Source organism: Schistocerca nitens, chromosome 6 (assembly GCF_023898315.1).
Source record: "Schistocerca nitens isolate TAMUIC-IGC-003100 chromosome 6, iqSchNite1.1, whole genome shotgun sequence".
NCBI classification, from domain to species: domain Eukaryota; kingdom Metazoa; phylum Arthropoda; class Insecta; order Orthoptera; family Acrididae; genus Schistocerca; species Schistocerca nitens.
The window spans coordinates 493,490,512-493,515,999 of record NC_064619.1 but is presented as its reverse complement, the minus strand read 5'-3'; the positions used below and the strand labels follow the sequence as shown (position 1 = coordinate 493,515,999).

At 37.9% G+C, this 25,488-nt stretch overlaps 1 protein-coding gene and 1 long non-coding RNA gene across 2 annotated transcripts in view; one reads left to right on the top strand and one right to left on the bottom strand.

Moving 5' to 3' along the window:
- Positions 1-25,488, bottom strand: part of LOC126263018 (collagen alpha-5(IV) chain-like) — a 609,289-nt gene that overhangs the window by 157,283 nt on the left and 426,518 nt on the right. The window contains exons 4-9 of the mRNA XM_049959984.1: positions 24,447-24,668; positions 23,003-23,065; positions 16,612-16,866; positions 7,906-8,067; positions 7,542-7,671; positions 6,340-6,489 (exon numbers count right to left, since the gene is read on the bottom strand). Of these exons, the coding sequence (XP_049815941.1) occupies positions 6,340-6,489; positions 7,542-7,671; positions 7,906-8,067; positions 16,612-16,866; positions 23,003-23,065; positions 24,447-24,668 (982 nt within the window). The remainder of the gene's footprint in view (positions 1-6,339; positions 6,490-7,541; positions 7,672-7,905; positions 8,068-16,611; positions 16,867-23,002; positions 23,066-24,446; positions 24,669-25,488) is intronic.
- On the top strand, positions 1,513-16,617 carry LOC126263019 (uncharacterized). Its single transcript, XR_007546797.1, has 4 exons — positions 1,513-1,617; positions 4,783-4,993; positions 14,957-15,037; positions 16,372-16,617. It is a non-coding gene; the product is annotated as an uncharacterized LOC126263019 (long non-coding RNA).

Here is a 25,488-nt window from a genome sequence, read left to right as displayed (position 1 = left end):
TCTCCATTATTTGCCGTAAGCTAAAGATCTGGTGCTGACAACCTCTAAGAGGCCTAAACCCACACTGATTTTCATCCAAGTGGTCCTCAACTAATACTCGCACTTTCCTTTCAACAATACCTGAGAAGATTTTACCCACAACGCTGATTAAAGAGATACCTCTGTAGTTGTTACAATCTTTTCTGTTTCCATGTTTAAAGATTGGTGTGATTACTGCTTTTATCCAATCTGATGGAACCTGTCCTGACTCCCAGGCCATTTCAATTATCCTGTGTAGCCATTTAAGACCTGACATTCCACTGTATTTGATGAGTTCCGACTTAATTTCATCCACCCCAGCTGCTTTATTGCATTGCAATCTATTGACCATTTTCTCCACTTCCTCAAATGTGATCCTATTTCCATCATCATACCTATCCCATTATACATCGAAATCTGAAACATTACTGATCGTATTTTCACCTACATTGAGCAACTCTTCAAAATATTCCCTCCATCTGCCCAAGTGGTTCATGGTGTGGGGTGGTTCATGGTGTGGGTTCCTGTTGTCATGTCCTAGTTCATGAACCACGGGCAATGTATGAATGGCCAAGTAAGTGGTCCCGACAGTTGGGATACCAGTTACTTTGGAATAAGGCTGGGCATCTCGGACATATTCTGAGTCGTGGTTACCTTTGTGCTCATACGGCAAAGACTACCAAATCCACTGGTTAGTCCCTCAACCATTAGGGGTAAAACTCAATGGGACTTGGGGCAAGCAAGGCTAGCAACCTGCTTCCCTGGTACTTTAAATATGATGCTGGCAACAATCAGTGCAATTTCAAATATCTTCGAAAAATTGTCTAAGGACCAAAACTAAATAATTTAACTCGGAGGTTCAAATGGATTTGAAGGTAGCAGCAACAAAATGAAGAGGGGCTTAATTTATAGCAGTGAAGAGAGTAAGAATTTGACAGAGTGGAGTGAACATATTCAGTTTTGTTCATAGCCAATATCTGGCTTTATTCTACAACAAATTGAAACCAAAAGAAATAAGACAGAAAGAAATAGCGCACCGCTTGCAGCACAATAATAAAATCTGTTTTCAGCACTGTCCATGTCTCTGCACAAGTGTTGCATCAAATGGAGTTCTGTAAATTGTAACATATAGCCAGATAATAAACGTTATGTGTGGTTTGTACCAAGACTGTCTGGCAGGCAACCACAAAATCTTTGAGAGGTATATGAGAAAAAACATGCAAAAAATGGGTAGGCCAGTAGTTTTTGCATCAGTTTTTCAAATGTTTTGATGTATCCTCCTTAATTTTGATTTAACTCTGCCTATTCATACTCCATTTCTTCGAAATATATCCCAGTCATTTCATCTAATATTTTTTCTGAGATTAGATTAGATTAGATTAGATTAGATTAATACTTGTTCCATAGATCATGAATACGACACTTCGTAATCTAATCTAATCTAATCTGAAGTCTGATTATTTTGCAGAGGTGCTGTTATCTACAAATGTTGGCACTTGTGCCTGTGCATATACTTCCAGTTTTTATGCTTTTTCAGTATAACCACCTTGTTTACTGTTCCAGCATTTCCATCAGCAACAGCTATGTTAAAATGTTCTGGTAAACTTACATTTACTTTGATTCTGCCTATTTTGACTTCCTGCTTGTACATGTTTTACGTATATACTGCAAATCACACATTTGACTTTTGTTGCATTCCTATACTCCCCAGAATTCTGAACATCTTATTACTACATAAATCATCTATTATCTTCTTTATATCCCTACATGCAATCAAGGTAACATGATTTTTCCTAATCATTCCATTTAGTATCAATGTACCCTCATAATTGCTTCTTCTGTAGCTGTATTTTTTCTGAAATCATGATTTTCATCATACAATACCTTCAAATTCATGTTTCTTTGCTATTTCTATGAACAGCAAAATTTTGAGTAAATTATAAAGTTAAAAAAAAAAAAAAAAAAAAAAAAAAACAGCTCAAAAACCTGCAGTTTTCAGTGATATAATGTGCCATTAGTGGTTTTCTCATGTGAAAAAGTTATAAATCTGAGTGGAGTGGTTTACTAATATTGGTAACTGATAGTTACTGAATGCTGAAACTAGATTTTGACTCTTTTTCTCAACACTGAGAATTGCGTATAACCTTACAATGACAGTTTGCTAACATAAAGAACTACAGTTCCAGATGTGTTGTCCAATGGAAATACCCTACATTCAGTGATTCCTATTCCAGTAACAGTTTCAGTCTCTGATGTGACATTTCCCAAAACTTTTGCACGATCTATCAAACAATTTTTGTGAGATCTTTAATGCAGTGCATCAATTAAACTACATATTTTCATAGTACATATTTATATATATATGAAAAACACCAAATTTGGCACTTTAGCTGTGCTAATACATAAATCACTATGGTGTCTGATCATCTTCCAACGAAACCTAGATGTCACTCTACAAAACAGATCATGAGGTCACCACAAACTCCATTCACAAAACAGTAAAAATAATACTGAATAAATATTGAAAAAAAATTCTCACTGTACTGCATTACTATCAGAAAGACATTTCCTGAATGATGTCCCATGTCCTGTGCTCTTAATAAATGAATGGAAGGGCACCATGTTAGTTTATGTATTTGCGAAGCTAAAGTTCTATATTTAGTAATTTTTGAATTTAGACTAGTGTTTTCCAGACATATGTACTTTAACTGATGAACCACATTAAAGATCTCCCCAAATCATTTTTTAGTACAATTTTTTGTGTAAAAATATCGGAAAATCTTATGTCATCAAATAAATTTATTGCTACATTCCAAATTAAACTGAAGTTTTCTTCATTATTGTAGAAAAATTAATGTTTTGTAACTAAACCAACACAAGGTTTATGGAAATATGAAGGGAAAAATACTTCAGGCAGATGTGACAGAAGCACTGAAATGCATTGGGTTGCACCTTCAAACCAGGTAACAACTGTTATGGCAACATATCAGCATGATCTATGTTCACAATTCTAGGTTCATCTTTCAGCCATGGGATGATAATGAACACTGTAAAGGTTTTTTTAAAAATTTTTTAATTGATTTATTGTTTGTTAAATATCACTACCAGTCATAAAATTGGTTAACTAATGTATCATTTATTTATTGTTGACATGTTTTGAGGGAATACCTCATTGTCAGGCTAAATGGCATTATAAAAACAATTTCACAATAATATCATACAGATGTTACACAGTCTTTTCATAACTGCTGTGGTTATCCTGTGGAAGAAGAGAATACCTAGTAAGAGGCGATGTCACTCCGTTAAGCTGGACTGATGTTTGCATGTTTTGTAACAGTCATTCACTTTGTTCTTTATGAAAAGATTGTGTAACATCTGTATGATCTTATTGTGAAATTGTTTTTGTACTGTCATTTAGCATGAGGATGAGGTCATGTCACTCAATAAATAAATAATACATTAGTTAACAAATTTCGTGACTGGTAGTGGTAGTTTATAAAAAAAAACCTTGAGACAGTCACAGTCAAAAAATAGTCACAATGGCTTCAAATAGTGAACTCTGTTAATGAAGATATTGCAACAAGAATTTATCATCATCCATTTTCTGCTATACCAACAGGTCTTTGGCCTATTCATTTTCTGCGATCCATTGCTTCCTTCTTAAGGCTGCTGTATGTTGTACCATCCATCACGTCATCCAGTATCTGAAATCTCTTCCTTCCTCACTTCCTTTTCCCTTCTACATAACCTTCTAAAACTGTTTTTATTAGTCCATCATTTTTTCTTAATATATGCCCAATCCAATTTCTTTTTCTTCTTTTTATTACATCTAGTAACTGTCTTTTCTCTCCCATTCTTCTCAGTACCTCTTCATTTTTTACTCTGCCCATCCAATTTATTCTTTCCATCATCTGCCATGTCCACTTCTCAAAAGCCTCCAGCCTTTTTCTGTCTTTCTTCCTCAAAGTCCACATTACAGCGCCCTACAGAAGAACACTCGATACAAAACATTTTATGAGTCTTTTCTCAGTTCTCTGTCCAGAGAATTGTGTGTACCTAAATGTCAATTCTCAACTTTGTAAGACATTCTGAAGGAATACAAATCCCTTTGTAATTTATTGGGAAAGCAGCTGTCCATGTTGGCAGGATATGTGGCATGCTGAAGCCAGATTGCTTTCCATTTCAGATTAAGACCCCATGCAGATGTTTTCACACTATAGTGAAATACTGACAGAACAGCAACATAATGTCTTAGAAAATGTTGAAGTTATGACAGTGCTTTTTTTTAACAGTGTATGGTTGCAAAGTTATTTTTCTATAGTTGATTAGTTGTAATAGGTTTGACAGAAATGATTTCTTCCTTTAAATAATGTAAATAAATGTGATCTGTGGTGGCAGTAAATATACTGTAATTCATGTGCAGATTCTGATCTTGAAGATAACACTTAAAAATGAAATTAGACAAAAATAAAGAGTGTGCATTACTTCACAAAAAACATGTCTGAACTTAATATCAGAACTGTCAAAATATAATGGCAAAATTGGCAGAAAATAAAATTAAAACAGTCGAACAATAACATTGAAACTGGCCAAAAAAAAAAAAGTTTTTTTTTTTTCCTTTCCCTAGTTATTTCACATATTATTCTACTCAACACAATTATTAAGCTGCTTATGAAATAGGCTTCAAATTTATCACTTTGTGTTTTCTTCAGCAGTGTGGTCTTAAATGCTTTTCTATCTCTGATAATACAACTCTTGTTTCAGAATTTCATCGACAGAAAATGAACTGTGCTTTGCTTCATAACTTCCGCTGTTTCCCACTTCTAAGTATGAAGATGGCAGTTTGTTGACTAATTTATTTACTTGCTCGGTACCGCACTATACTGGATATGGTGACATGCAGTCCAGTTGAATGAAATTAAATCAGTAATTTTACATTTAATTGTGTGGTAAGCAACTACACAAACTTTTACAAGTAAGTGCTTCTATAATGAGATTTGTAGTAAAGTTGAAACTGTAAGTATTTTCGGAATATAATTAAGACTGTACTTTAAATTACAGAGTATAATAATGTTAGCAATTTGTCAAAAATATTTTTAGGCCATATTGTCTAAATGTCGGTGCAATTGAGACCTGCCATTTCAATGTATGTGTCAGTGTAAATGTTATCAAATTGACAGGAACCTCAGAGTTGTGACAGCTTGTAACCTGTATAGTTGAGACCCAGACAGCTCACGTTTCCTTTAGACTCGTCGACAGTCAGATTCATTCTTTTTTTATCTTCATTAGATCACAAATTCACTACCTCCAATCAATCTATAATGTGACATTTGCTGTTTGTGTCCTTCAGTTGCATTTTCTGTGATATCACATTTGACCTGACATGATGTAATGATTCCAGAATGAAATTTTCACTTTGCATTGGAGTGTGCACTGACATGAAACTTCCTAGCGGATTCAAACTGTGTACCAGACAGAGACTCAAACTTGGGACCTTTGCCTTTTGTAGGCAAGTGTTCTACCATCGGTACAGCACTTGCTCATGAAAGGCAAAGGTCCCAAGTTCGAGACTTGGTCTGACACACAGTTTTACTCTCCCAGAACTTTCATGATATAATGACATCATAATTCTCTGGTATTCCACTTTCATTTTGCATTGCTACCAACACTCAAAGTACTTGATTTAAATGCCTCACAGGTAAAGGAAAATTTATCAGGCAAATGGCTCAACTATCTTGTCAGAGATGCAAGCATAATATTACAAAATAGCAGTTCCCTCAAAACTTTTTTCCTTCATAATATATACCAGGAAAAATTGAAGAAACATGTTGACCAGTTCAGAGGACCACAGCAAATCTCTGACATGACCCATGATGAATCTGTTTCTCAACAGTAGGGGTTTCACCAACTTTGTATTTAACCATTGCCTGTTCCTTTTCAGAGGCAGAACTTATCATATTACTGCATGTGGCGGTGTGCCACACTGAAAGCATCCCTAGGCAGTTGTCTCAGAGTTCCACTGTTATTGCCAAGAGCTTGTATCTTTATTAACACCATCCTGCCAAAGAATGGCACACTGGCATGGTGATGGAAGGAGGCTCACTACACTAGTGACCTGCCACAATTTGAAAAAGAAAAAGATAAAAGCACAAATTCATACAACACCCACCCACCCACCCACCCACCCACCCAACCACCCACCCACCCACACACACACACACACACACACACACACACACACACACACACAAAAGAAAAAATAGCAATCACAGTTCACTATGGGCTATGAAAAGTGATGTGGGCATAATAGTCCAAAATTACCATCATCTCCTCGTTCTCCTTTGATGGATATTCCTTTGGCACCTCTGGGTCCTGGTAACCCTGCTGAACCTGGTGGCCCAGGGGGACCAATTGTTCCAGAGATTCCATCTTCTCCTGGAATACCAGATGTTCCTTTTGCTCCAGGAGGTCCTGCAAGAAAATGATGCCCCATGAAACAATAACGTCATACAATTCAGCTTCATACACCACCATGTAATATATACTGACTGGCCAAAAGTCATGAGAAGGTATTGATAATTGGTTGTCAGTTGCTGAAATCTGTGTTACTCATCTGTCTTCATACAGTCATGGTAGAAATGGGTTCCTGTCACCCCACATTCAAATCAGGGTAATTTGACCTACAATATTATTACATGGCTCTGCAGAGGCAACAAGATGTCCACTGGACAAACGTCTGGGTTTGTCCTATGCATTGGTTTACACAAGTGGATACATTGCCTCTGTGGTACTGAAGATCCAGATCCTGCGGACCTCATAAACCTAAAATCTTGTTTAATCTCTGATATGCTATGACAAATGCATCTTGCACCAGTTATCATCTCACATTCAAAGTCAGTTAATTTGTAACATGCCCCCATGTTCATTACACATTTGTCTGTATTAGGCTTCTCAGATATCACGTCTATACCTATCCCATACACAACATCTACAGTTGAGTTGGTGTTAAGCTGATTCCCAAGAGTTGCAGTGGGCTGGAGACAGCAGCTTTGCATGCCTACCTAAATCGGCACCATACCACAATTTTGTAATCAGCTCTGTGGCAATGGCTCAGTGCTGTCACAGCTCTGTAGACAGCTATTGTTTTTGCCTGCAGCCATTTGTGCTTAGAAGCTGAAAGCTGGCAACAGCACTACAATCTATCAGAGATCTTCTTACACTGTCTCAACTATACCTGCAACACTGGGGTATCATAGACAGCGCATGTTCCCTTCATGTGACTTTTGGCTACTTACTTTATGTAATGCTATTTCATTTCTTGAGAGAAGTTATTACATTTGAAAAAAATTATCTTTTAGCATGTAGAGTCATAACTGAAAAAAAATGCTGTTTCAATACCAAGACTGATAATCACATTAATGTAAAGGAGTTACTGCTCAGTAGCATAGACATGCTTCCACATACTTCTTGGTGGATTATTTTGTTAGACCCGTCAGTACTAAATATAATGTATCCCAACCAACCTAATGGTCCTTGTGGTCCCTGAACACCAAGTTTGCCATCTTCATCCAAGTTTGGGTCATAGATTCCTTGTGGTCCTTCTGGTCCCTGTGGTCCTGGTAGACCTATTTGTCCATCTTCACCTTCTGCTCCCTGAATTTATATTTTCAGATATTACAAATATCAAAATACGTACTTGTAAAACATATTATATTGATATTAACACTGATGGTACTTATGATTGAAAAGCACTTTAAGTAATAACAATAGAGCATGTACTTCTACCCACACACACTGACTTATTCATACATATTGTGATGACTTAATCTGTGGCACACATCCAAAATGACAGTACACAACAACAGAATGAATCTTGGGTTTTCTCACCTTTGGTCCATCTCTACCTGGTTCTCCAGCATAGCCAGGAGCTCCCTTCTGGCCTTTGGGGCCTGCCGGCCCTTCTGGCCCTTGGCGGCCTTGCTTTCCTCGTGGTCCATCTATACCTGGATCACCCTTCATCCCTTTGAGACCTGCAACACCTGGTGGGCCCTGAAGGAGAAATAATGTCATGTGGGATATTGGTTAGTGTGGCAATTATTTTCTGCTTATCTGCTACAGTTGTGCATTACTAATTGAAAATACTAGCAGTAACAGAAAACTGGTTTTCTATAACTGAGGTTTTTTTTCTGTCATAACTAAAACTGAGCAAAATGTGGTTCAAAAACTACATGCTCTGGCTCAGTGAATGTGAGAAGTCTCCTAAACCACCCTGCAATTGCCCAGTAGATAGACTTTTAAAAGCTTTGGACTGAACCAAGGCTGTCCTCCTCTCTCCAGGTTGTCAGACTATTATGCAATCAGGTTAAGAGGCCTGCATAATTCATAGTTCTATGGCTGCATTTGGCACTGGTAGCAAGCGATAGAGTTTAGAAGATTCCAATGCCTGGAGAGGACATCTTTTTGAGCTTGAAAAATTACATTTGTTTCCTTTCTTCTAGTGCACAAAATGTGGTTTTGTTCTGCCTGAAGCATTTGGACTGCAAGAGAGAGTTGTGTTCTTCAGAGGTCACTGTAATAGCTTTGCTGTATAAAAATGAATGTAAAAATTTTCAGGCCATCACAAGTATTTTTTTCCCACAGACAAATGGCAAATTGCTATTGAGATTCTGCTGTGCAGCAAGCAGAGAGGGTGTTTTTAGAGAGTTGGGAATGGATGACAAGCTCGTATACTGCTGCCACACTTACGTTGTACTAGAATCTGTACTTCAAGGTGTTGCATCAGTCCCTGTCTGTAGCATGAAAATAACTGTACAAGGAAGAGACAGAGAAAAGATTGGTGACATTGTTTCAACACTGTTCTGTAAAAGTTCACATCCAGCTTGACTGCAGAATAGTGCCAAAACTGCCACTGCACCAATGAATCAGCATAATTTATTGTGAACAGTGTGAAACCCCCCGCCCCATGAACCATGGACCTTGACGTTGGTGGGGAGGCTTGTGTGCCTCAGAGATACAGAGATACAGATAGCCGTACCGTAGGTGCAACCACAACGGAGCGGTATCTGTTGAGAGGCCAGACAAACGTGTGGTTCCTGAAGAGGGGCAGCAGCCTTTTCAGTAGTTGCAAGGGCAACAGTCTGGATGATTGACTCATCTGGCCTTGTAACACTAACCAAAACGGCCTTGCTGTGCTGGTACTGCGAACGGCTGAAAGCAAGGGGAAACTATGACCGTAATTTTTCCCGAGGGCATGCAGCTTTACTGTATGATTAAATGATTATGGCGTCCTATTGGGTAAAATATTCCGGAGGTAAAATAGTCCCCCATTTGGATCTCCGGGTGGGGACTACTCAAGAGGATGTCGTTATCAGGAGAAAGAAAACTGGCGTTATACAGATCGCAGCGTGGAATGTCAGATCCCTTAATCGGGCAGGTAGGTTAGAAAATTTGAAAAGGGAAATGGATAGGTTAAAGTTAGATATAGTGGGAAGTAGTGAAGTTCGGTGGCAGGAGGAACAAGACTTCTGGTCAGGTGACTACAGGGTTATAAACACAAAATCAAATAGGGGTAATGCAGGAGTAGGTTTAATAATGAATAGGAAAATAGGAATGCGGGTAAGCTACTACAAACAGCATAGTGAATGCATTATTGTGGCCAAGACAGATACGAAGCCCATGCCTACTACAGTAGTACAAGTTTATATGCCAACTAGCTCTGCAGATGACGAAGAAATTGAAGAAATGTATGATGAAATAAAAGAAATTATTCAGATAGTGAAGGGTGACGAAAATTTAATAGTCATGGGTGACTGGAATTCAGTAGTAGGAAAAGGGAGAGAAGGAAACGTAGTAGGTGAATATGGATTGGGGCTAAGAAATGAAAGAGGAAGCCGCCTGGTAGAATTTTGCACAGAGCACAACTTAATCATATCTAACACTTGGTTCAAGAATCATAAAAGAAGGCTGTATACATGGAAAAAGCCTGGAGATACTGACAGGTTTCAGATAGATTATATAATGGTAAGACAGAGATTTAGGAACCAGGTTTTAAATTGTAAGACATTTCTAGGGGCAGATGTGGACTCTGACCTCAATCTATTGGTTATGAACTGTAGATTAAAACTGAAGAAACTGCAAAAAGGTGGGAATTTAAGGAGATGGGACCTGGATAAACTGACTAAACTAGAGGTTGTACAGAGTTTTAGGGAGAGCATAAGCGAACAATTGACAGGAATGGGGTAAAAAATACAGTAGAAGAAGAATGGGTAGCTTTGAGGTATGAAGTAGTGAAGGCAGCATAGGATCAATTAGGTAAAAAGACGAGGGCTAGTAGAACAGAAGAAATATTGAATTTAATTGATGAAAGGAGAAAATATAAAAATGCAGTAAATGAAGCAGGCAAAAAAGAATACAAACGTCTCAAAAATGAGATCAACAGGAAGTGCAAAATTGCTAATCAGGGATGGCTAGAGGACAAATGTAAGCATGTAGAGGCTTATCTCACTAGGGTTAAGATAGATACTGCCTACAGGAAAATTAAAGAGACCTTTGGAGATAAGAGAACCACTTGTATGAACATCAAGAGCTCAGATGGAAACCCAGAACCCAGTTCTAAGCAAAGAAGGGAAAGCAGAAAGGTGGAAGGAGTATATAGAGGGTCTATACAAGGGCGATGTACTTAAGGACCATATTATGGAAATGGAAGAGCATGTAGATGAAGATGAAATGGGAGATACGATACTGCATGAAGAGTTTGACAGAGCACTGAAAGACCTGAGTCGAAACAAGGCCCCAGGAGTAGACAACATTCCACTAGAACTACTGACGGTCTTGGGAGAGCCAGTCCTGACAAAACTCTACCATGTGGTGAGCAAGATGTATGAAACAGGCAAAATACCCTGAGACTTCAAGAAGAATATAATAATTCCAATCCCAAAGAAAGCAGGTGTTGACAGATGTGAAAATTAGCGAACTATCAGTTTAATAAGTCACAGCTGCAAAATACTAACGCGAATTCTTTACAGGCGAATGAAAAAACTAGTAGAAGCCGACCTCAGGGAAGATCAGTTTGTATTCCGCAGAAATGTTGGAACACGTGAGGCAATACTGACCCTATGACTTATCTTAGAAGCTAGATTAAGGAAGGGCAAACCTACGTTTCTAGCATTTGTAGACTTAGAGAAAGCTTTTGACAATGTTCCATTAAGTTTCGGGTGTGCAGCCGAATACTGGAATACTGTCTTTCAAATTCTGAAGGTGGCAGGGGTAAAATACAGGGAGCAAAAGGCTATTTACAATTTGTACAGAAACCAGATGGCAGTTATAAGAGTCGAGGAACATGAAAGGGAAGCAGTGGTTAGGAAGGGAGTGAGACAGGGTTGTAGTCTCTCCCCAATGTTATTCAATCTGTATATTGAGCAAGCATTGAAGGAAACAACAGAAAAATTCAGAATAGGTATTAAAATCCATGGAGAAGAAGTAAAAACTTTGAGGTTCGCCGATGACATTGTAATTCTGTCAGAGACAGCAAAGGACTTAGAAGAGCAGTTGAACGGAATGGATAGTGTCTTGAAAGGAGGATATAAGATGAACATCAACAAAAGCAAAACGAGGATAATGGAATGTAGTCAAATTAAGTCGCGTGATGCTGCGGGAATTAGATTAGGAAATGAGACACTTAAAGTAGTAATGGAGTTTTGCTATTTGGGGAGCAAAATAACTGATGATGGTCGAAGTAGAGAGGATATAAAATGTAGACTGGCAATGGCAAGGAAAGCGTTTCTGAACAAGAGTAATTTGTTAACATCGAGTATAGATTTAAGTGTCAGGAAGTCATTTCTGAAAGTATTTGTATGGAGTGTAGCCGTGTATGGAAGTGAAACATGGACGATAAATAGTTTGGGCAAGAAGAGAATAGAAGCTTTTGAAATGTGGTGCTACAGAAGAATGCTGAAGATTAGATGGGTAGATCACATAACTAATGAGGAAGTATTGAATAGGATTTGGGAGAAGAGAAGTTTGTGGCACAACTTGACTAGAAGAAAGGATCGGTTGGTAGGACATGTTTTGAGGCATCAAGGGATCACCAATTTAGTATTGGAGGGCAGCGTGGAGGGTAAAAATCGTAGAGGGAGACCAAGAGATGAATACACTAAGCAGATTCAGAAGGATGTAGGTTGCAGTAGGTACTGGGAGATGAAGAAGCTTGCACAGGATAGAGTAGCATGGAGAGCTGCATCAAACCAGTCTCAGGACTGAAGACCACAACAACAACAACAACAACAACAGTGTGAAAACAAGAAAAAAATCCAAAACAGGTAGTCACTGCTAAAGTCATAAAACTAATCCTCAGGCCAGGCATTGTTAATCTGCAGTTTATCAATAGCAAGCTATCACTGCTAGAAATTCAAGAGAATTTTGTAATGAATAAAACTTTGTACCTAGATTTCAGGTGGGGGCAAAAGCCCCCTTCTGCCTCCAAAATATCCACTTTCACCTAAAATTTCACATCTTAGATCATGTTAGCCAGTTGGTGTCATCACATTATGAAATTAAATAGTCTGGATAGAGCTATTACCATAAAACATTGTGATAAATCTGTTTCCCATTAAAGAATTTTATTAAGAGATGAGGAGTTCCAAGTTATATTTTCTTCAAATGATAATTATGTTGTGGCAGCTGCTATGAAATATTTTGTAAATTGACCCATCAGGGTTCTTCTGGCACTTCATAAATCATGTGAAGGTTTATCAAGCATTTGTTTTAACAGGTTTGCTCACTAATAACCTGTTGAAAATCTCCTTTTTCTCTGAAGATTATTTTCATGCATATTTCAACAGGTCTGCTCACTAAGAACCTGTTTAAAATCTCCTTTTTCTCTAAATATAACTTTCATGCATTTTTAACAGGTTTGCTCACTAAGAACCTGTTAAAAATCTCTTTTGTCTCTGCAGATGATTTTCTACTCAAAACTATCAGCCTTAGAACATGGTTCCTTAAACCATATAATGAACTGCCGGTGTCTATGATGGTTCTGAGGACAGATGATGTCCGTTTTCAGCCATAATTCATTCATCATGCACTTGGATTATGCATGCAAGTTGCTTCCCATATTACTGGCCAAGTTTCCTAAGATCGTAACTGCATTTTTTCAGACAAAAGTTCTGTGCAGCTGCTTAGTGTTACTGGTAAGCTTATTTCATGTAAAGAATATATGCTGCACTTTTTATTTCATGCAACACACTGAACATACTAATCACAACACTCATAGGTTATATCTGAACTGAAAAGAGAGAAAAATCTGTCATAAACTTCAAATTTGGTACATTTATTAAGAAATGTCTCCCCACCCCCCTCCTGCTTCTGATTCTGGCCGCCTCCCCTTCCCTGGAGTCAGTATGCATTAGGGGACATTTACAGTAGAAGGAGAGTTCAGCAATGTGTAGACTGAAACACTTGTTGTTCTCTGCTGTACATGTGCTACTCCATTACACCTATCAGGAATACCTATTTGTTATCCTTTTCGTCAACAGATCTATTAGATAGTTAACTGAAAGTCAGGATGCATTGTAGCTTAAGACGCACTGTGATCAGTGGGGAAATCAAAGAGGCTCTCTCCTGACCCAGCATCAAATGTCATAGTAATATATTGACAAAGAAACCTGAAAAAAAATTAGCTTTATGATCAGCTGGCTATGTATCAGCAGTGTAGTTGATACCAAGCTGAAAATGGGACTGCTGACTGCTAGCTTGGCCCACATTGCTCTGGTTCCTGCAGATAAATTGGGATTCACAAGGTCTGTTATACATCCCAAAAAGTTTCAGCCCTGGAATCTGCAGAAACTTATCCAGAGGAGGGGGAGAATGTAAATTAACATTTTTGATATAAATGAAGTGGTCAGTTCCAAAATGTGCAACACCACAAGAACAATATTTTATAGGTGAAGCAAAATGTTATTATATCCCAGAGAATTGACAATTATTCGCTAATTTCCAGAAGTGTGACTTCTTCTATTATTTGGTGGAAGAGCTGATGAAGATACAATATAGATTTAAAGAACATTATATAGATATAGCACAACACACAATTTATAATAATTATGAGTCAACTAATCATGTAAATATCTCCCAGAACGAAAATACGATGTTTTGTGTCCAGTACAAAAATAGAAGTAATAAATACAATCTTTATAAAAATCCTATGGTCCTCATGGTATCCCAGATAAGATCATTAAAGAAAGTTCAAGCAAAATAGACATTCAGCTAACTAACAAAATCAGTGTATCATTGAGTACAGAAATATTCCCAACAAACCAAAAACAGTCAGTACTGAACCCACTTCAAAAAACAGATGGTACACAACGCAAAAAAAAAAAAAAAAAAAAAAAAAAAAAAAAAAAAAAAAAAAAAACTGACTACTCTCATTACTATCCAGCTGTCATAAAATAATTGGAAGGGTCATCCATGAGAGTTTGTCCAACTTCTTGAATAAAAATAAAATACTGGTTAATGGTTTAATGGTATCAGAGAAACAAATCTACTCAAACAGCTATGTTTGACTTATTGAAGAAAACCCTAGTTGCTACAGACTAGTGGTTCCCAATCTGGTGGCAATCACTCCCTGAGGTGTAAAATAAAATTTTAGGAGGACTAAAAACAAGAGAATTCGATTATGTTTCAGTCATAACACTAAATTATTTTTGAAAGATCATTAGCATTAGCGCTGTTTTGTAACACTGTTACTCTCATTACATAAGTTCCCAATAAGCACATTATTTTTCAAATACTAGCATTAAATCATGAAACAATTTTATGAACACCTTCTTCCTCATATACTCCATCCACTTTGTACTTTGTACCATGCATCACTGACAATAAAATTGAGACATTTGCGTGACATATGCTTAGTATCTGATGAAAATGTCTTCTCTGATTGCAGGTAGTTCCAGCAATGGACCAGAAAGTTTTTCATTATTTACATCACAACTATAAATGAACTAACTGACAGCACAGCGCAACAGTTAGTATATAATGGCTACTACACTGCTGTAGGGCCTAGACTTATTCTTATTATTATCATTATTAGTATTAGTCGCAGTGATCAGACACCAAGTGCTGGCAGCCTAAGGTCTTCCAATTTCTGACAGATCAGAAGCAAGGAGTCCAGAAATCAACTGATTTACAAAGTATAGTGCATATTTTAAACATGGGCATAGGGTCTGTGTGAAGCAAGTGTCATGAGGGAGAGTAATGATACTGAGGAAGCATGTTTTTTAACAAATGTGGACAGTTTTTCTGAGTTGCAGTTGTAGGTGGCACTTATGACGCTCTGAGAATTGATAACTCATTGTATATAAAAGGGTTGTTGGGGGGGGGGGGGGCAGAGGGAGGGATGGATGGCTGAGGGTGAGGTTGGGAGAGGGGAGTGATACTAGCAAATATTGCAGTCAGGTTTAAATCGCTGCTATAGACAAAGACGAATTAAACTGTGGGCTGTTTCTAGACCTAGCTGAAGGCTTTGAAGTGGTTTAATCTCTGTCAGTTCCATAGGGATTTATATAGAGATTATTGCATGGAGGTTAATAATAAGAAAAAAATATTGCTCAACTTTAGAGACATAAGAACAAAAGCCAGAAACAATACAATGCTGGGAATAGGGGGATATAGTGCTGGACAAATGTCTAACATAAAGTTTTAATGTGTTTCATTATATGATCCTTTAACATAGGAAAAATGTATTGAACTACTGAATAAAAGGTTAAGTACATCCTGTTATGTCTTAAGAATGCTTATGGGCTGCATTGAGATGTGAAATCAATGTTTTTGTGTACGATTACTGTGCAAATGTGCATTGTTAGTTACAGTATGTTTATTTTCTGAAGCAATGCAAGTCTTGCGAAACAATCAGTTAAAATTCAAAAGCAAATAATAAGAGCAATAAATGGGGTTATCAATAAAAAATCTTGCAGGAACATTTGAAAGAATTTAAATTTTTGGCTCTTTCAATATCATACACTCTGTGTGCATTACCAGAAACATAGAGGGATTGTTCAGCATTAAAAGCCATATTCAAAATATGACACCAGAAGTGGGAATGACTTACATAGAAAAATACATAGCAAAGCCCTATACCAGAAAAATATAGTACATAAGCAAAAATATTATTCAATACATACACTGCATACAGATACAATTGGTACAAAAACATTACATATATTTCAGAAAGAGTTTAAAAAAGTTGATAATTGCAAATAGTTTCTACATCAAGGAATATGTAAATTATTCACATTGCCACTTTGTTATGCTATATACATGTTTATGATGTCATTCATATGAAGAATATTTCTGTTGCAGCTGCACTGTTTTGTTTGTTCAGTGACAATGAGTACCGTGAAGTCCTTGGAAGTGAGCTTGAATAAGAGCAATAATGACTGTGTAAGTGAAGTTAAGTGTACTAAGTGATGCAAGTGGAGAACCATTATACAGGGAGAGAGGGTGAGAGAGGGAGTGAGAGAGAGAGAGAGGGGGACAGAGAGAGAATAAATAATAGTAATTGTTATTATTATCACATAAATGAGAATGGCACATACTAACCCGATAGCCCTTGTCTCCAAATTGCCCCTTAACGCCTGGTTCTCCTGTTGGACCACGCCATCCTTTGACACCCTTCTGGCCCTTGGCGACAACAGGATATCGCCCCGATGCCTTAGATGTGTCATTGAACATCGGTATGCCAGGCAGTCCCGGCTCTCCTTGGTCTCCTCGATCTCCCGGTCTCCCTCGACGACCAACTGTTGAATCACCATGATCTCCTGGTTGGCCTACCAAACCTGGTAGGCCAGGGAATCCCTGTGCATATCACCAGTATCCTGTTTTCATTCTGATTCATATTACAATAGTTACTACAGATTGTAAGATACAGTTTTGTTATTGACTGCTTGGAGACAACAAAATACATATTTTCATACAGCTTTCAGAGTGCTAAGACTGGTGAATTGTCAAGTATGCAAGCACATTTGCAGAAAAGACAATGTTATGAGCACTTGGAACATATAAAAGAAGGGAGCCTGGAAATAACATACTTCCACTGGTCACTCCCCTTATTACATTATTTTAAAAATACCGCAACTCATACAGTAAAGATTAAGAAAACGTTATAATTAGATGCAGATAAGTAATTTTATAATTTCCAAAAACCATGTATATTGTACCAAAATATATATCATCAAATATTGAATAGGTACTGCTCGTGGTACTGATTTGATTACATACCACATACAAGTTCAGCTGTTCATCTTATCCTGGTGTGACAAAACACATAGTAACAGACAGAAATGTCCATACCCAAATTAAGTAGTGTTACCTTTGAGCAAAATGAAAGAAGCCAAAAAGTAAAATGCTTGTAATGTCTAGAGTAATCAGATAATTGGCAGTTAAATATTACTAACACAAAATAATTAACACCACATATTTTTTTAAAGTTGCTGAGGCTTCCACTGCCAATTATACATGTGCTGCCTGTTTATACTTCTCTCTGGATCTTCAGCCAACTGATATTTAGTTGTTTTTCTTGTGTTCAACTAGCATGAGAAGCTAGAATCGTCTGCACCCTGCACTGCAATCCAGCACTAGTAGTGGAGTGTAAATCTTTGACAATGCTAGCAATTCATGCTGGCAACATTGCAAAAACCACTAAACAACTGTTGGCCAAAAATCCCAAGATGAACACCAAACAACAAGATGTCACCAAGTAAGTTATTGCAGCAAAGAAATACTGCTTGCAAGCTAATGGTAAACCACTTATTTTGTATCATATGAATGCAGCAACAAATCAGGATTGTGGTTGGCGCTGTGACAGTGAAGCAGACAGCTTAGATAGCCCACTTAGTTGGAAGCCATCAGTGCATCATTTACCAGAAGAAATGCAATGGTTGTCCATTGGCAGAGTGGGGTAGATGAAACATTGGTTAAATATTCATCACTCTCATGTTCACAGATCGTAACAACACTTTTACATCCAGATGCTCAACTAAGTGTGATTAAGGTTAAGAAGAGTTTCAATAACCAATGTCAATCATTACACACCTTACAATGTGGTCTGCATTTGTTGAACACAAGATTGACTGGACAGTGTTTTAGGGTGCTAAACCTAACACAAGATGAGTAATACTATTATGTACTGTAATCTGACGGCTACACAATGGTGGTGTGTATGTAAGGCAACTGGATGCATATGTATGGTCCACTGTTTGCATCAGCAGAAACCTTTTGCAAATGGCTGCAAAGCAGAGAAAGCATATTTTCTTCACTGATGAATCCCAGTTTAGAATCAGTGTTCTGACCTGGTGAAAATCCAAAACCCATTATTGTTCATCAAACAATAGTAAAATGGATGCCTTCATCTGTGGCAGTATCTATGTATGGGGTGGTACATATTTAGGTGGACTTACAGACTTTCCATATAACCAGACTGAATTGTAACTGTGCATGTACCTCGTACTTATGTACATACTTAAGTGAGGACAATAAACAATGAATTAATCCTATGAAACAATTACATAAGCTTCTGCCATAGACTTGATATCTTCAACAGCAAAACTGAGCACAGTATTTCAGTGGTTAGGACATGTATTGTGAAGAATCAGGTTTTAAATCCCTGTCAAAAATCTTGGACTGTCAGATCATTTATGCCAAATCATAAAAGTAAAAGCTTCTGTAGAAAAACCAGTAAACCTCCACATGTTTAAAAGAGTCTACTCAGACGCAGCAATACAAAAATTTTGCTTACAATTAAGACATGAAAGATGGGAAGAAGTATATTCAGAAAATAATGTGAATCAGAAATTCTCCAAATTCATGTCGGAGTTTAAGATAATATTCGAAGAAGCCTTCCCCAAAGCACTAAGTTCTACTGGAACATCCACCAAAAATAAGTGGATTACCACAGGAATTAGAAAATCTGCCCAAACTTTTAAATACCTAAACTCTATAAAAAACAACAACAGTGATCCAGATTTTCTTCATTATTACAGAAACTACAAAAAAATCTATAGGAAGGTGCTCAATGTTGCAAAAAAAAAGGCCAATGATAGACTAATAAATCTAGCTAAAAATAAAAGTAAAGCTACATGGACTATAGTGAAACAAGAGACAGGAACAGCAACACAAAGGCAAATAAACACCCAAATCAGGAACAAAGAAAACCTAACAAGTACCCCAAAAGAACTAGCAAACTTTGTTAATTCTTACTTTAGTAGTATAGCTACAAAGTTACAGGAAAATTTTTCAAAATCTCATAATCCACGAACACGGGAATATACATCAAATTCAATGGTATTGCTACCCACTACTGAGGAAGAAGTATGTAATGTGGTAAGGAAATTAAAGAGCAAAAATTCAGCAGGTTTAGATGAAATTCCAATGTCAGTGCTGAAAAAATGCATAAATAGTATCAAAGCCCCCCTAACCAATATCATAAATGAATCTTTCAAAGCCGGTTGTTTCCCTGATTATCTGAAACATGCAAAAATTTTACCTCTACACAAAAAAGATGATGTAGAAAACATTGAGAACTACAGGCCAATTGCCCTACTGTCATCATTTTCCAAAATAATAGAGTCCATAATGAAGAACAGACTTATGAGCTATCTAAACAAATACAACCTTCTTTCAAATGACCAATTTGGTTTCAGACCAGGCAGAGATACAGAAATGGCAATAGCACATTTCACTAAAGTGGTTTTAGAAGCACTGGATGAAGGCAACTATGTATCTGGCATATTCCTTGACCTGTCAAAGGCCTTTGATACAGTTGACCACCAGAATCTATTACTTAAGTTAGAAGCACTAGGAGTAAGAGGGGTAATCAACAAATGGTTCCATTCATACCTAAAAAATAGAGTACAGTGGGTAGAGATCTCGCATGTCTCCAGTAGATCAAAGTTCATAGAAAAACACCTGTCAGATCCACAACATATTAATATTGGGGTCCCTCAGGGAAGTGTGCTGGGTCCGGTGTTGTTCTTGATTTATATAAATGACTTTCCACAATATATCCGACATGGAGAGAAGATATTGTTTGCCGATGACAGCAGTATTATAATCACCAGTGAGACATCAGCACAAATGTTGGAAAATTGTAATGAATCACTGAAAGATGTCTACAAATGGTCTACAGAGAATAAAGTGACCTTAAATATTAAGAAAACAAATAGCATACGCTTTAGAATAAACAGAAAAAACAGTCCCCTAAAGTTAAAGCTACATAACACCTCTGTAGACGAAGTGCCCACCACAAAATTCCTAGGGTTGCATATTGACAGCCAGCTTAGGTGGAGTGAACATGTTAAAAAACTCACAAAAAAGATATCTACAACGTGTTACGCACTTAGAGTTCTCTCCTCAGTATGCAGCGATGAATGTCTAAGAACTGTATATTTTAGCTATGTACATTCAGTCATAAGCTATGGGATAATTTTCTGGGGAAATAATGTACTCAACTTACAAACAGTTTTTAAAGTGCAGAAGAGAGCAGTGAGAATTATAACTAAAAGCAGTAAGTGGGCTCACTGCAGAGAACTATTCAAAATACTTGGTATTCTAACTGTTCCCTGTTTATTTATGTTCCACACTATAGTATATATAAAGAAAAATATAGTGAATTATAGTACAAACAGCATTTTACACAGCTATAGCACAAGAACAAGCCACTGCCTTCATCTAGATAGGAGAAACAAGCATAAGACCCAAAAAAGTTTCTTGTATCAGGGTGTAAAATTGTACAACAAGCTGCCACAGGAAATCAAAGAAATTAACAGCATGTACTGTTTCAGAAAAACTCTTAAACTGTATTTTCAGGAACACTGTTTTTACACAGTAAGTGAATATTTAAATGTTTGAATGTAATTTAAGTGACATAATGACATTGTATTGTATATTCTGTAAATGTATAACAAGCTGCACAGGACATCAAAGAAATTAACAACATGTACTGTTACAGAAAACCCTTAAAATATATTTTCAGGAACACTGTTTCTAAACAATAAGTGAATATTTAATTGTTGAATGTAAGTGATAAATGTCATTGTATTTGTATACTCTGTAAATGCATATAAAAGTGTCAATGTATCTGCAAAAATCACTGTATCCAAACTGACAACATCCATACATTGCAAAATGTCTACGGATGGCTAATCAAATAAATAAATAAATAAATAAATGATTATCCAGAGTGTTCTCAAATTATTTGGCATTAATGTCAGCATGATTACTTTAGTAGGAGGCACATATCGGTTCCTCCTTGCAGTTTATATTGTTTATGAATGAATCTGTACATAATATGTACCAAAATATTCACTGGAGATTTATCTTTTGTGTAATACACCTTTTCGAGTTTATCTTGTGGGTTTAATTATTTATCATGAATAAATTTGTTACCATGTATTTTATTCCATATTCACATTGTTGGCTTTGTCAACTCACAACCAAACTATCAGCTTCCAACCTATCCTAAACCTCAAGCTACATTACATATTAGTTGATCACAAAAACCAGGATTTTGGAGGATACAGATCACCACAACCAGGATTTCAGAATAATGGGAAAGAAATGTCACTACCACATCTGAGGTGGTTTGTCCAGTGAGGTTAGGACCATTATCTCCTCCAATCAATTAATATTCATCTCTAATGACTTACAAGTCATCAGGAGATTGATCTCCAACATACAGTCCTTCCCTTTCCAACAGCAAATAATTTACCACATGCTGCCACAGCTTGATGTTCTTTTGCAGTCAATCCTTGGGTCAGTTTGCAACAGCCTTTCTCGACTGTCTCTGACATGCTGGCAACTTTTTTTCTTAGCTGATAGCACCAGCTGCAGCTATGAACTTGTTCTGCATATATCTCACTATGAGCTATTTCATATCTACTTTCTCTCTAACAAACTCTTACAGTAGTCTGATGAGTCTCAATATTCCCTTATTAATTATTTAGTCTGAGCAGCATATTTTAGGTACAGGAGGAAACCAAAATGCAGTTAGTTTTCTTGCTGAATGCCCTGCAGCAACGATGAAGAGTTATTGGTTGCTCCCTCCCTCTAGTCTGTGTGGGTTGAAATAAATGTGGACACACAGTATGTCACATTTTGTTCGGTTTATACTTTTAATAGAAGGGCACAGACAGGAGTATAACGTGTTTCAAGATGGTGAAAGTAGGAGAAGGGTTACTGCCAACATCACAACATAAAATATTGGACTGCCTTCCACAAAGACAATAACCATTAGCATAAGAGCTGATGGGAGTGCTAAAAGTTGTTTTTTACGTTATCAGACACAATGAACCTACTTGAAATATACACATTTGACAAAGGGATACCATATGTTTTGCGAGAAAGAGCTGGAACATTCAAATAGCACCGCATCACATGGCGTACCTACTTCGACACACACTACATTGACAATATGAAGCTGCAGAAATTTCTTAGCAAGATCTAGCCACGTTAGAGAACTAGCGTCATTACTAAAGACACAACCTTTATGAATGTAGAGCGTTCTAATTCTATTTGAGTATAATTTATACAGGCTACGGTTATTGAAGAAAAATGTCTATTCTTACAGTCATGAACAAAGAAATTATGTACTAGCTCCTCACTTCTGAAACGTTCTAGATAACAGAAATAAACAAACTAAATACTCTTAGGAAATTGTTCATTCTGAATTCTCTGGAGTCTCGATAATTCACAAACTACCAATGCGTCTCATGTCATCTGTATCTCTCGAGTTAGAATGAGGTGATTGTTATTGTTATTATTTCTGGAGGTTTTGCAGGCATTGTTTATAGTTCATGAATCAGTTTTATGTATAAAATAGAATCATTAACTTGCCGGGACAGCAAAATATATACTTTACGAAACAATTTTTTTTTTCATTATTACTCTGTGGCGCACGAAGTCTGCACCAATGCTAGTAACTAAAAGAGCGAATTACCGGATTTCCAGTGTCTCCTGGTTGTCCTTGAAGGCCACGCATACCAGGCAGCCCTGTTTCCCCCTGAAAAAAAGTATTAAACACCAATCAGTCCAAAGATGTAAATCACTGTTACTACAATGAACACCTGTTTACAGCTCAAAAAAAGAATAGTTGCCAGAACGAAAACAAACATACGCTGATCTAAATTATTTGTCACATTTGTTCTCTTTTAACGAAGGAGAAAGAGATACGGCACTCCTCAATTCTCTTGTCTTACAAACTATACTTGATCTAAAGATTTTTAGTGCTACGTGCTCGCTACTAAAGTGATAAGGAACATAAGCATTCCATGAAGCAGTTTTCTCTACACCTCTAATTGTGGAACAATTTTCAAAGGCCATTTCCAAGTAATAATTGGTTCGACAACGTTTGGTATTAAGGTTGCACACTTTAAAAAAAAGTAACTTATCTCTGTTCGGTGAAAGTCGGCTAACTTCGTGTCACTCCGGAATGCTTACACTCCTTGCCAACCTAGGCTGAACGCACACCAAACGCGCCACGGCTCAGAAACGCGCGGCGCATAGCAGCGCAGAATGGAACGCGTCAATAAAAATGGAAGCAGAGCCGCGCACGAACGAACCATTTCTTTTGATGTACTGACACTGCGCGACACTTATTCCTTGTTGCGCAGATCAGCGCGGATTGACGAACACACCGGCCGCAATGCGCCGAGCCTCTTGTCTTGTGGCAGGCGGCCAGCTCGGTGCGGATGTTTGGAAGCAACTCTAGCTACGTAACAGTATTCTGCGCTTTAACAATAAGTAACCATTGTGAATAGAAAGTTCATTCGTGTGCGCAGGAATTGTTTATATTATTTATAAAAAGGAGCGAAGAGGCTGTACTCTTTGTTCACAAGGTGATGAACGAATTCTGAGAGGGGCTCGAACAGCGGAATAAGCAAGCTTCGCCCACTGCCACCCAGCACACTCTCTATCATTATAATAACCGTATATGTGACGCTGAATCGAGTCTAGAGCGGAAGGATTCAGTAATGTTTGATTAGCACTCTGTATGAAAAGCGTTTATATCGCTAGCATCCGGCGTGTGTGCGTGTGTGTGTGTGTGTACTTTTTTTTTTATCGTGTGCAATGAAATAGGAAATTAAAGCGCCAGATGCAGAATTCGGATCCAAACACTACAACAAAGAAAGCGGGACAAGTTGAAGTAACTAACTGTTGTGGTTGTTCGGCAATGGCGAACGGTTCGGGCGTGATGTTGAGCGCTCTGGAGGAAACCAGCTCCAGTCTGTGAAGTGTCACCTACCACATAATTTTAATCAAACTATAGTAATAGTTCCTCACTTAATACCATCATCAAGGCTGCACGGCGACAGTTAATAGTGTTTATAGCTTCACTTTCATATTTGCATAGTGATTAGTTGGTACGTGCCGCTGGTACTTACGGGCTGTCCCGGTCTGCCAGGCACGCCGCGGTCTCCCTTGACGCCTTTGGAGTTGACGCCGCCGTCGCCCGGGTCGCCAGTGGGTCCCTGCTCTCCAGGAGAGCCCTCCATGCCTCGCGGCCCTGGCCCACCGGGGATTCCCCTCGTCCCGGGGATTCCGTCCGTCCCGTTGCAGCCGTCCAGCCCGTCAGGACCACGCGGCCCAGCATCTCCCGGCCGTCCCTGCAACACCAACCCTTTAACATACTCACGTGCCCTCTGGATCTGTTTCCGGTAGTGCGAAAAGAATCTTATATATTAACATTTAAAATTAATCCCACAGTTCAGGAATTAATCTACAGATTGTGTGGTAGTACCTGCACTTTACTTAAAAATACAGTGAGGTTGGCAAAATTTGCAGATGGCCACACGTAAAGTAAAAATATTATGTGGAAGATTATCTTGAACACAGTTTTAACAGACATTAATTTCTGCCTCAGTTCGAGTTTGTCCCTGAGCTAATATTCCCATTTTTCCAGAATGATTAAATCTTTTTGGCAGCTTTACAGGCAAAATTAATGAATTCCAAAATATGCAGCATATGGACTATTGCGAAAGCAGTTTCCTCAAGCTAATTGCAATTTCAAGAAAATTTTGTATGTCTAGAGGCACGAGGAGTCGCGGTGGCGTACTGCACACACAAGGTGCCCTATATGCCTGAAGCACCCAGGCGAAAAAGTACTGCAATCAATGGTTTGTTTGCTAACAGCCGGAAAATTCAGCTAAACCTCGGTCTACGCAACAGGCATGTTGATGGCTTCGTAAGAACTGTGTTGTTGTGTCAGTAGGCGGCCGGAGTGGCCGAGCGGTTCTAGGCGCTACAGTCTGGAACCGCGCGGCCGCAACGGTCACAGATTCGAATCCTGCCTCGGGCATGGATGTGTGTGATGTCCTTAGGTTAGTTAGGTTTAAGTAGTTCTAAGTTCTAAGGGACTGATGATCTCAGTAGCATTCAGAGCAATTTTTTGGTGTGTCAGTACACAGTGGGTGGGAAAATACATCT